The sequence below is a fragment of the Grammomys surdaster genome, unplaced genomic scaffold, assembly GCF_004785775.1.
Source record: "Grammomys surdaster isolate TR1022 unplaced genomic scaffold, NIH_TR_1.0 205, whole genome shotgun sequence".
Taxonomy (NCBI): domain Eukaryota; kingdom Metazoa; phylum Chordata; class Mammalia; order Rodentia; family Muridae; genus Grammomys; species Grammomys surdaster.
Window position 1 is genome coordinate 7,024,641 of NW_021604650.1, and position 12,317 is coordinate 7,036,957.

Sequence of the window (12,317 nt, forward strand, 5' to 3'; positions counted from 1 at the left end):
GACATAGGATGGGCCCAGTACAACTCACCTGCTATAGGGTAAGGTCCCCTGCCTGGTCTCCTTAGAGGTCCCCTTTTCCTTGGGTGAGATCTTTGTGTAAGTGGTTGTGAATGCTCACTGGAAAACAAAAGGTCACTTAGTGTTAGAACTTGGGGTACTGAGGGAGAGATGATCACTGAGTGTGCCCTTACATGGGGGCCAGCTGAGAATGGGGCTGCCACTAGTGTGAGACCATGATGCAAGGAGTAAGTAGGGGAGCTCAGAATACTCTTAACAAAAGCAGAGGTCTGCTCCCACAGGAAGGTGAGGTCAGAAGGCCCTAGGGAGGTGCCAGGGGCTAGAGTTGGCACCATCTCCCAGGGTGTGTCTTCAAGGAGATGATAGTCAGAGGGATAGAGCCTTGCAAAAGTGGGCTAGCCTTGGAAACACTGTAGAGGAATAGCCTGGAACATTCCGTGTCTCATAGGACCTGCCTGAGGATCCAGCCCCAGTGCCAGCACATACACTGAGGCAGTGAGTAGATACTACACTTGGTTTCATGGGCTGGGAGAACATAGCCTGTGCCCTGGAGGAGACTTGAAGACATCCAAAAAGCCAGTGAGGGGGCCTCTAGATTTATTCATCTCCAAGGACGATAGTTTTCCTAACATGAGCCCTTGGGAAGTCCTGCATGGTCCCTCCCGTGTGCCCTGCTTTGGTTAGAGAGCTCTAGCTGTCCCTGCCCTGCAGAACACCAGCCATCCCCTGTCCTCATGTTGTGCCTCGGGCTGAGGGTGATTCAGAGGCAGGTGCCTGTGACAGTGGATGCAATTAGATCTAATGGGACGGAGGCTTCTCTCGTCGCCCTCGCTCTGTGCCCACCCCCGCCTCCCTCAGGCACAGCAGGCGTGGAGAGGATGCGCAGGAGGTAGGAGGTGGGGGACCCAGAGGGGCTTTGACGTCAGCCTGCCCTTTAAGAGGCTGCCTGCCTGGCAAGGGCTGTGGAGACAGAACTCGGGACCACCAGCTTACACTATGCCAACCCCCAGCGCCTCCTCGCCACAGCCCAAGGGCTTCAGAAGGGCCGTCTCAGAGCAGGATGCCAAGCAGGCTGAGGCTGTCATGGTGAGAAGGACGTGCTGTCACACAGGGGTATCTGATGCAGCTTCTGTACCTGTAGATGGGTGGATACCCCAGGCTGGGAGTCTACCCAGTGTCTGGCTCCCAGGGTTGGAGTGGGTCTTGGTCCCATCCTATCTCAGGGTTAGTTTGGGTCCTAGCCCTGGTAGATAGTCCTGTGCTTGGGTAAATGTTTCTGCTGTGTCCTGCTGGACTCTGAGAGAGATAGCCAGTGCCTGTCCCCCTGTGCCAGCCTTTCTGGGGCTTCTGTGGGTCTTATTTCATGACGTAGGGGAAAAAATCTCTCCTGGGTGTTCTTGGGAGAGAGCCCCATGATCCAAATACCTCAGTAGCTCCCCTATTTATCTGCCCTCTTGGCTTCTCTAGCTTTGCCTGTCACAGTGTGGTGTTCCTTCAAGGTATATTTCTGATGAGACCTGGTCAGCAAATGGCTGGTCTGCCTGTTGCTGTCCTGTGCAAACAGGACATGGATCCAGGTTCTACCATGCCAGAAGAGGCCCCCAGCTCTGGGACAATTGCTGTGCCTCCTTTAACCCTTCTCACCATCCACCGGCCTGTTTCTGTGTTCCCCTTGAGCAGGGCTTAGGGAGCCACAGGGACCAAGGGGAGGTACTGCCAAGACATTAAACAGTCCCTTTTGTCAGCATGGACAGGGTGGGACATGGGGGAAGCTGGGGGGATAAGCTCATAAGAAGGGCTTTCAGACTATCCTTGGGGCCCCATCTAGCTGTTGCCCTGGGTTGACAGAGACCTTATTGAGACCCGTGTGACCTTTAGAAATTTAATTTGCAGGCACTTCTCAAGGGACAACTGTGGGGTCAAAAGTACTCCTTCACATTTCTTAGCTGCATGGCTCTCCCCTCAGCTCCCTGGGAGTCACCCTGTCTCATGGTCTTCACAGTGTCCTGCTGGAAGTCTGGAGGGGGTTTCAGAGGGCATGCTTCTCTCCATGACTATGACACCCCTAAAGCCTCAGACCCAGAACCTTTTGGGGAGATCAGCTCCCAGATAAGAGGTCAGGCTCCTCCTCCCTGAATTCCAGGTAGTTCTGAGTGTTGAGGGATTGGGAGTGCTGGTTCACAGCTGTGGCAGACACAGAGCCAGCAGAGGCCATTCAGAGGTAGCCCGCACTCAGACAGTGGAGGGTAAGGTAGCCAGGAGGATGGGGAGGCATTTTGAGGGGGCTATTTCCAGGTAGGAAGACAGCCTGGACAGGACACCTAGCTAAGAACCACTTTTTCCAATGATGGTGTGCCCATGGGGCTCAGCCTCATGTCTCTCTCAGAGAATCGGGGGGGGGGGGCACGGAGAAGGATGCTTGTTTAAGCTGCATACAGTATTCTCTACCTGAACTGTAGCTATTCACTTCCCATGATGTCTGAGGCTTTGCGCTCTTCTAGTCTCTGGGTGCTGTCCAGAAATCAGAAAAAAGAGCCTGAGTCACAGTCCTCTATCAGTAACTCAGTTAGGTCTAAGCCTGGGAGGTAGGTGACAGGGTACCTCTACCTTGGGAAATGGTGGCTAGGAGCTTTTGACCTCCAGTTCTGCCTTGGCTTCCAGCTCTAGCTGCCTCCTATGCTCTGTCAGAACACGGACTAGCATGTTCTGGCCTCCACCCCTGCATGGCATCCAGTGGTTTGACCAAGGCTCTGGAGGTAGAATCAGCAGAGGCAGCAGCATGGAGATACAGGCATATCTCTGACCCTCAGTCCCCAAGGTTCATCGGACGCCGGCAGAGTCTCATTGAGGATGCTCGCAAGGAGCGGGAGGCAGCGGCAGCTGCAGCGGCGGCAGCGGCAGCCTCCTCGGAACCTGGGAACCCACTGGAGGCTGTGGTATTTGAGGAGAGGGATGGGAATGCTGTTCTCAACCTGCTCTTCTCTCTGAGGGGTACAAAACCCTCCTCACTGTCTCGGGCTGTGAAAGTGTTTGAGGTGAGGCCTGTGGGTTGGCTTGGCGTGCCAGGGCAAGCATGCATAAGATATATAAGAATGGCTATGTCCCCCTCCAGGGCTGAAACATGGTTGCTCAGGCCAACAGGGGCTGGGTCTCAGGGACTACCTTTCAGCTCCTCCAGTTAACCTCAGCTCCCTGACACCCACCACTATATATACACAGCCTCCTGCCCACCTGCCCAAGGGTCTATGAAGCAGCTGATTGAATTGTTGCTTTGGCTAATGACCTGCCCCCCTGAAAAGCTCTCAAATGACATTAAAACCAGAAAGAATCCTGTGAGCTCCAAGAATTGACAGCCTGGCCTAAGTGTTTTGTTGCTGGGCAACAAAAGGTGAAGATGAAGTTGACCCCTGCCCACCAGTCCTGAGTTTCCTATTTACCCTGTCATGGCCTGAGCCTTGTATCCTTAATATGATGGAGTGGGATCCAGGCCTTTGGGTGTGGCCAGTAAGTCAAATGAGACCATTAGGGGATAGGGCCTTCTGTCAACAGGGGAATCAGGCTATCTGGTATGATCTCCAGACAGACAGAACTGTACAGGAAGGGGCCAAAGGCACAGCTGTGATGCTTCCTGGATGGATGCACAAGAAAAAACCCAATCTACTGGTGACATCTATTGGTGCCATGTATTGGTGACACCTTCCAAAATTCATAGGCAGGGACAAAAACAAGCAAACAAACAACTACCACCACCATCAAACAGACAAACAAACAAACATCTGAACAGGCCTGCCAGGTCCTCGGTCTCCCTCTTTTCAACTAGTATGTCTCTCCTACCTGTTGTCATCTCTCTCTTCCTCTCTCCATCTTCTCCACCTCTCTCCATTGTTCCTCCCTCAACTGTCTCTCTCCCTCTCTCTCTTCCTGCTTTTGCTCCCAAAGACATTTGAAGCCAAAATCCACCACTTAGAGACCCGGCCTGCCCAGAGGTCACTGGCGGGAAGCCCCCACCTGGAGTACTTTGTGCGCTTTGAGGTGCCCAGTGGAGACCTGGCTGCCCTCCTCAGTTCTGTGCGTCGGGTTTCTGACGATGTGCGCAGTGCCAGAGAGGACAAGGGTGAGGATGGATTTCTGTCCCTGAGCGTAATTAAATGTTCTTACAGCCTGTAGGGGTGGGGCAGAGTATCCTGCCAGGGGGGACCCTAAAGTGGCCACAGAGTTGGCCTACCATGCTGGCTCCACCTTCTGCTTCTTTTCATACACCCTAGTAAACTCTGCCCGCTCGGAGATCCCTAGGGAAGGCTGGACCCAGGATGGCCAAACTGTATTATGGGTCCATGCTTACCTGGGCCCTTTGCCTCTCTTGCTTGTGAAGTTCCCTGGTTCCCAAGGAAAGTGTCAGAACTGGACAAGTGTCACCACCTGGTCACCAAGTTTGACCCTGACCTGGACCTGGACCATCCGGTGAGCCTGCTGTTCTGACTGTGTCTCATAGCTGAGGCCTGTGGGGTGGGCACAGGTAGGCACTGACCCTTGTCTTTGGAGCAAGGAATGCCCACCTTCCTCCTGATGTGTGTCCCTCTGCCATCAGGGCTTCTCTGACCAGGTGTATCGCCAGCGCCGGAAGCTGATTGCAGAGATTGCCTTCCAGTACAAGCAGTAAGGAGCCTGCATGTGGGGCGGAGTCCCCAGCCTGTAGGGAGAGGAGGAGGTGACTGGTTAGTGGTCACACAGCTGCACATGTCAGCTTGTCTGTCTCTTCTCTGCTCTGTGCTTGGCATTATTCTTAGTCACAGCTAAGGAGACTGTGGCCAAGAGAGGCTAAGCAGCTGGTTGGGGTCAGTGTACCCCAGCCAGTCCACTCCATACTCCAAAGGCCTCTGAACATAGATTCAGGAGAAGTGCCTCACCCCATCTTTCCTACTCTCTGAGATGAAGGGGGCCCCTATTGACCACTGATCCCTTCCACAGGGGTGAACCAATTCCCCATGTGGAGTACACAGCAGAGGAAATTGCTACCTGGTAAGACCCTGCTAACCGTTAGGTTGGGACAGGGTAGGGGGTGGGCGTGAGAAGAGCCAGGGAGACAGCTTCCAGAATCCCTGTCTGTGAGAGCCATCTCTGGAAACTTTGGTACAACAGAAGAGACTAAAGCCCATTAGAGGAAGAACTTCATTAGAAACCAAAAATACCAGGCCATTCAGAGATGTCCCTATTAGCCCTTTCCCAGCCTCTGGGTTCCCTCAAACCACAGAAAAGCCCTATGTGTTGATGGAGGCCCATAATTCAGGACGATGGTGGAAGCAGGCAGAGCATCTATAGGGGGCTGCAAGTACGTAGGGTGGTCGTGGGGAGAACCCCAACAGCTGTCAACTCCTTAAGCCCCTATGGTCTACAGGAAGGAGGTATACGCCACGCTGAAGGGTCTCTATGCTACCCACGCCTGCCGGGAGCACCTGGAGGCTTTCCAGCTTCTGGAACGGTACTGTGGCTACCGAGAGGACAGCATCCCACAGCTGGAGGACGTGTCCCGATTCTTGAAGGGTGAGATGCAGAGGAAGTAGGGCAGGGAGGGGCATCCCCTCTGCCTACTCTGATGCGTGGTCCCTTACAGAGAGGACTGGCTTCCAGCTGCGACCCGTGGCCGGTCTACTGTCTGCCCGTGATTTTCTGGCCAGTCTGGCCTTCCGTGTGTTTCAATGCACACAGTACATTCGCCATGCCTCCTCACCTATGCATTCACCTGAGCCGTGAGTATGCTGCCTGGGGCAGGGGACCCTGAACTTGTTGTCCAGCAATATCTGTGCACAATGATGACAGAGGTGTGGAGGAGCTAAAGCCTCCTTGTCCCCGGGGAAGGACAGAGAGCCTGCCCATCCCATCTTCCTTCTCTCATGGCCTCACACAGGGACTGCTGCCATGAACTGTTGGGACATGTACCCATGTTGGCTGACCGCACATTTGCCCAGTTCTCCCAGGTATGTCTAGGGTCTGAATGCAGAAACCAGGGATTATTTGGTTGAGTGCAAGTTTGGTTGACTCACAAGCTTTACTTGTAGGGGTACTCTTCTAGCTAGACAATGTGCGCTTATGGATCCATGAGACTTGCAGGTAGCAAAATACTGAAGCAGAGGCTGTTTCCTCGACAGGGAGGGACTGGCTAGGAACCAAGTCCTAGGGGAAAGGGACTTTGTGTGTTTTCTGCCACCTGCTGGTACTTCTGGGAACTGCAGGTTCTGGGCTCTTGGCTGTCTTGACATGTGAAGTGTGTGCTGTAGGGTTCCCTGCATCCAGTGCAGGATGATCCAGTGGAGAGGTGGCATCCAGTGCCCTTGCCTCAAGCACAATGTCAGAGCAGAGCCTTTTCATACTCTATCCCCTTTCTCTACCCACAGGACATTGGACTTGCATCTCTGGGGGCCTCAGATGAAGAAATTGAGAAACTCTCCACGGTTGGTTTTCTGGGCCCCAGGGGGAGTTCAGAACTTCCTTTCTGTCCTCAAGAATAGTCTTATCTGTTGTGGGTGCTACACACGGAGGGGCTGTGCTTGGCACCAGGTATTTTAGGTGATTCTCATATGACTATCTGGCAGGTGTACTGGTTCACCGTGGAGTTTGGGCTGTGTAAACAGAATGGGGAGCTGAAGGCTTATGGTGCAGGGCTGCTGTCTTCCTATGGAGAGCTCCTGGTGAGATTATCCTGCTCCCAGCCACCCAGCAAAGGAGAGCAGGGTGTGGAGGGCCCTGCTCCCATCAGAAGGGTCCTTGTCTCAGGTCTTAGGTTTGTTGTAAAGAGTGTGTGCCTCTGCCCAGAACCCTTGTGGGAAGGGGGAGCCCCACATCCTCAGCACCCACTTTGCATGATCACTTGGGTGTGATACCTGTGGCCTCTTTCTAGCACTCCCTGTCAGAGGAGCCTGAGGTCCGGGCCTTTGACCCAGACGCAGCAGCCGTGCAGCCCTACCAAGATCAAACCTACCAGCCAGTGTACTTTGTGTCAGAGAGCTTCAGTGATGCCAAGGACAAGCTCAGGTGTGTGAAGCCTTCAGGACTCAGTCCCATCCAGCCTCACCTGTGCAAGCCAGGCCTTGTCTCCGCTTGAGAATCCATTTAGTACACTCAGCAACACTCCCTTGTAACAAGAGTACATGCTTGAGATTACCCTGCTCCCAGCCCTCAGCAAGGGAGACCAGGGCTGGGGGGCCAGGGTGTGGAGGGTCCTGCTCCTATCAGAAAGTCTGAGAAGAGAGAGACCAGCAGCATAGGGTCAAGGCAAGGTCACAGTTAGGTCCAGGTCGGCTGTCTGTGCCTCAGCAGACAGGCTAGAGTGGGGTGGGGACAGATAAGGGAGAACAAGCAACACAGTGGTGGCTAAGAGCTGCCATGAGGGCAAAGACTATAGAGGGAGTGGGCAGTCCAAAGGCAGGGACACAGTTACACAGGGCTCTGCAGAGGAGAGGAGAGACTGGTAAATTGGTCCTTATCACTTCTCCCAGCCAGCTGTGCTGCACCTGACATGTCCACTCCAGTTTAGGGACTCTCTAGGGCACACAGTCAAGGAGGGCTTCCTGAAGGAAGAAGCCCAGCTGAGAAAGAGTCCTACACAGAGGCCTGCCCACAAGAATTGCTGGGGCTTTAGTCTCCTGAGTGTCTAGAATGGGCTTTAGGGGATTTTGAGAAATGCAGAAAAGCTATTTCCCCCACGGCCCTGGAGGTTGCAGATCCTATTATCCTGAGCCACCTGACCCCAGCCTGCTTTCTCAACCCCACATCCAATCTTGTGTGATTGAAGGATTCATACCAGCTTCCCCCCACAGGAACTATGCCTCTCGTATCCAGCGCCCATTCTCCGTGAAGTTTGACCCATACACACTGGCCATCGATGTACTGGACAGTCCTCACACCATCCGGCGCTCCTTGGAGGGGGTCCAGGATGAGCTGCACATCCTGGCCCATGCACTGAGTGCCATTAGCTAAATGCTTAGAGTACCACCCACAGGTGCCAGGGGCCTTTCCCAAAGTTCCCAGCCCCTTCTCTAACCTTTCCTGGCCCAGAGGTTTTCCCATGTGTGTGGCTGGGCCCTTTGATGGGCTCCTCTTGGCCCCCCCTCCTCCCACTGCTTCTCAACCACGTCTTACTACTGCATGCGCTCCAGGGTGCTCCTGCATTCCTCCTGCCCTTCATGCTGTATACCACCCTGATTATTATCTCAATAAAGGAAGGAATGCCCCTGGCCTCTGTGTCACCACAAAGATAGTTCCTAGCACTCATATCTTCCCTGGCTTCGCTTGGTGGTTTAGAGGGTCTCTTCTCCCCCACCTTTCTTCCAATTTAGCCTCCTAGACACTCCAGACCAGACAGAAGGTATTGGTATTATCTCCCAGCCAATTCTGAGCTCTCAAACAGTACTAGGGGGTTGAACAAGGTCTCAGATGAGCTGTCCCAGAAGCATGGGCTAACAACACAAAGATGGTGACCAGGGCAAGGAGTGACAGTCACAGGTGTACTAACTAGAGTATAGCCTATGACAAGGCTTGTAGACCAGGCCCTCTCCCTATGCCCAGGAGTCTTAGACACCTAGCAAGTAGACAGAGGGATGAAAGAGGCTGGCAAAACCCAGCAAGAGCTGTGCCCCACCCACATCACACCTAGTGAGTCCCAGGGGAAGGCATATGTTCCAGTGGGACTCTGTGAAATGTCTTATGCCTTGGGAATCGATGAAGAAGCAAGACCTGAGAAAGGTCGTGGTCCCCATAGGGATCTTGGGAAAGCCTTAGACTCCAAAGGTCTTAGGTCCCAGTAAGAACCTAGGGAAGATTCTGGATCATATTGAAACCTGGAGAAGACTTTAATTTGTTACAGTAAGGAGGGCTTCTGTGCCATTCAAACCCTGTCAAAGTTTTAGTTTCCAGTGAGGTCCAGGGTCAGGCCATAATTCACAGTGAGATCCTGTTGAAGGCCTTTTGCCTTCTCAAAGATGTGGGGGAAGATTGTAGGCCAGAGTAGGATCTTGGGGAAGCCTCATATCCCAGTGAGACACTCAGAAGGCCTTAGGCTACAGTGAGATCCTTGGAAGACCCTAGGCCCCAGTGAAATCCTGAGAAAGGTTATTGGCTTATACAGGCTCCAAGACTTAAGACATAATAATCCAGTGAGACCTTAAGTAAGGGTTCAATAATAATCTAGTGAGACCTTTAGTAAGGGTTCAATGAGAACCTAGGAAGGCCTTAAGACATAGAGAGATACTGTAGAAGACTTGGACCTTAGTAAGACCATGGAAGAAGGCTTTAGGACTCAGGGAAACTCTAGAAAGCCCTTATCCACAGCAAGACCCTGAGAATGACCTGTGACATCTAGAGAATGACCTAGGCTCCACTGAGACTCTGAGAAATGTCTTTGTTCCACTGAGAATAAAGGATGGTCTGAGGCCCTTATTAAGCCCCAGAGAAGACTTTAGGCTCCAATGAGACACTGGAGGTTTCATGTTCTGGTGAAATCCTAGGAAGGCTTTAAACTCCATTGAGAATATCTGTAAAACCTTTAGACTCAGTAAGACCATAGGGCAGCAGTTTAGAGCCTGAGGGTTGCAACCCACTTTTCAGTCAAATGATCCTTTCACAGGGGTCACCTAAGACCATTGGAAGACATGGATATTTACATTATGATTCATAACAGTAGTAAAATTAGTTATGAAGTAGAAATGAAAATAATTTTATGGTTAGAGGTCACCACAACATGAGGAACTGTATTAAAGGGTCACAGAACTAGGAAGGTTGAGAACCATTGCCTTAGGTGAAGGCCTTAGCCCACAGTGAGACCCTGGAGAAGGCCATAGGCCCCAGTGGAAACCCGGGGAAGGTCTTAGGCAATAGTGGAGCACTAGGAAAGATGCTAGGCCTCAACGAAACTCTGAAGATGTCCTTAGGTCACAGTGGGACCCTGGGAAGCCCTAGGCTCTCTTGACCCTTGGGTAGGCCTTAGGTCCTAGTCAGGCTCTGGTGAGAACTTGAAGACAATCTTTGGCCTCCATGAAAGCCTAAGAAAGACCTAAAGCCTTAGTATGACCCTGGAACAGGTACAAGTGAAACCAAATGGAAAGCCTTAGGCCATAGTAAGATTCTGAGAAAGATAGTAGACCTCTGTGAAATCCTAGGAAAACCTTAGGCCCCTGAAAGACTCCGGGGAAGGCCTTAGGCACCAGAGAGATCCTGCAAAGCCTCAGGCCACAGTGAGACTCAGGGAAGGCCATAGGAAATCCAAGGAGGACCTTAGGACACTGTGAGACCCTGGAGGAGGATACAGGTTCTAGTAAGGCTCCAGGGAAGAAGCCCTTAGGACTCAGTGAGAGTGAGAATGGGAAGAGATTAATTAGGTCTACCTTCAGAGCCTATGAAGATTTAGGCCACAGTGAGAGTTTGGGAAAGGCCTCAGGCTCTAGGAGATCTAGGAAATACCTCAGGCCACAGAGAAGACGGCTTTGGATCCCAATAAAACCCCATGGAAAGCCTGAGGCCCTGTGGACACTCTAAGAACGATCTTTGGCCTTGGTGAGTCCTGAGCCTTGGATTTGTGGTGGTATAAATGAGGAAAATTCTCCATAGATAAGGCATTTGAACACTTGGTACCTAGTTGATCATGCTATTTGGGAAGGTTTAGGAGGTTGGCCTTCTTGAAGAAAGTATGTTACTGGGGACAGGCTCTGAGAGTACAAAAACCTTTTCTGCTTCCAGTTCATGCTTTGTATGCCTCTTATGATTGAGGATGTGAGCTCTCAGCTCCCTGCTCCAGCTGCCATTCTTGCCTGCCACTGTGCCTTCCCAGTGTGAGGGTGATGGACTCATTTCTTTGGAGTCTGTCTTAGTGAGGGTTTCTTTTTCTGCATAAGACATCATGACCAAGAATCAAGTTGGGGAGGAAAGGGTTTATTCAGCTTATACTTCCACATTGCTGTTCATCACCAAAGGAAGTCAGGACTGGAACTCAAGCAGGTCAGGAAGCAGGAGCTGATGCAGAGGTCATGAAGGGATGTTACTTACTGGCTTGCTTCCCCTGGCTTGTGCAGCTTGCTTTCTTATAGAACCCAGGACCACCAGCCCAGGAATGGCACCACCCATAGTGGGCCCTCCCAACCTTGATTACTAATTGAGAAAATGCCTTACAGCTGGATCTCATGGAGGCATTTCATCAAGGGAGGCTTCTTTCTCTGCAATAACTCCAGCTTGTGTCAAGTTGACACACAAAACCAGCCAGTACAGAGGCTAAGCCCAAATAATTTTTTTGTATAAGCTGTCTTGGTCATAGGTGTTTTATTATAGCACAGGAAAAGTAACCAATAAAGCCTTACTTCCATTTGAGAACATATGAACTTCTGAAGCCCCAGAGAGATGCTGAAGAAGGCCACTGGACTCAGCAGGAACAGAGGGCAAATCCTTAAGCCAGAGTGGGAATCCAAAACAGGACTGAAGCCACAGTGGGTCCTTGGAAAGGACAACAGAGAAACACTATAGACAGTTTTAGGCCTAGTGAAACTCTGAAAAAATTCCACACCTAAGGAAGACCACAGGAAGACTATAGGCCTCATTAGGACACTGGATAAGACCTTTAGACCGAGTAAAATTCTAAAGAAAGTCGTAAGACCTAGTGAGAACCCAGGGAATTTGGTAGGCCCCAGGGAAGGGAGAAAGCCTTAGGCCCCAGTGAGAACCTAGGGAAAATCCTCAGGCCCCAGAGAGAATCCGAGAAGGGCCTTAGGATCCAGGGAGAAACTCTGCAAGCTATAGGCCCTAGGGAAAAGCTGAAAAGGCCTTAGACTACAGTGAGAATGTAGGAAAACTTTAAGTGCCAGTAGGAACCTGGGGAAGGCCTTAGGCCCCAATGAAAAGCTTGGGAAGGCCTTAAGACACAGTGAGAACATGAGGAAGGCCTTGGGGCAAAAGAAGACCTAGAAAGGACTTGGGATGCAGTGAAATCTCAGGGAAGGCCTTAAGACCAAGTGGTAATCTGGCAAAGGCCTTAGACCCTAGTGAGACTCTGGGAAGATCATAGCCTCAGTGAGAATCAGCGGGAATTGGAGGGAACTTTAGGTCTCAGTGAGAACCTGGGAAGCCCTTAAGCCCAAGGAAGACCTATGGAAGGCCTTAGGCCCTAGTGAGAACCTAAAGAAGTCCTTAGGCCGCAGTGAGGATGTGGAAAGTATCTTAGGTATGTGTGAGACTCAGGGGACCACCTTAGGTCCCAGTGAATCCCAGGGAAAGTCTTACTAGTGAGAAACTGTGGAAGGCCTTAAAACCCAGTGAAAATC

The 12,317-nt window shown here is 51.7% G+C and overlaps 1 protein-coding gene across 1 annotated transcript; it reads left to right on the plus strand.

Moving 5' to 3' along the window:
- Positions 1-986: 986 nt before the first annotated feature.
- Th (tyrosine hydroxylase) lies at positions 987-8,241 on the plus strand. Its single transcript, XM_028771184.1, has 13 exons — positions 987-1,104; positions 2,829-3,053; positions 3,958-4,132; positions 4,391-4,479; positions 4,607-4,674; positions 4,987-5,037; positions 5,414-5,559; positions 5,630-5,765; positions 5,924-5,993; positions 6,411-6,467; positions 6,609-6,704; positions 6,914-7,047; positions 7,833-8,241. The coding sequence occupies exons 1-13, from the start codon at positions 1,015-1,017 to the stop codon at positions 7,990-7,992; spliced, it is 1,497 nt and encodes a 498-aa protein (XP_028627017.1). The 5' UTR covers positions 987-1,014; the 3' UTR covers positions 7,993-8,241.
- The last annotated feature ends 4,076 nt before the right edge of the window (positions 8,242-12,317 follow it).

Bases quoted from the DNA above. Each gene is read 5' to 3' on its own strand.
- Th (XM_028771184.1), top strand. From the start codon at position 1,015: ATGCCAACCCCCAGCGCCTCCTCGCCACAGCCCAAGGGCTTCAGAAGG. The intron at 4,133-4,390 runs GTGAGGATGGAT...TTGCTTGTGAAG, and splicing joins CAGTGCCAGAGAGGACAAGG to TTCCCTGGTTCCCAAGGAAA. The intron at 5,994-6,410 runs GTATGTCTAGGG...CTCTACCCACAG, and splicing joins CATTTGCCCAGTTCTCCCAG to GACATTGGACTTGCATCTCT.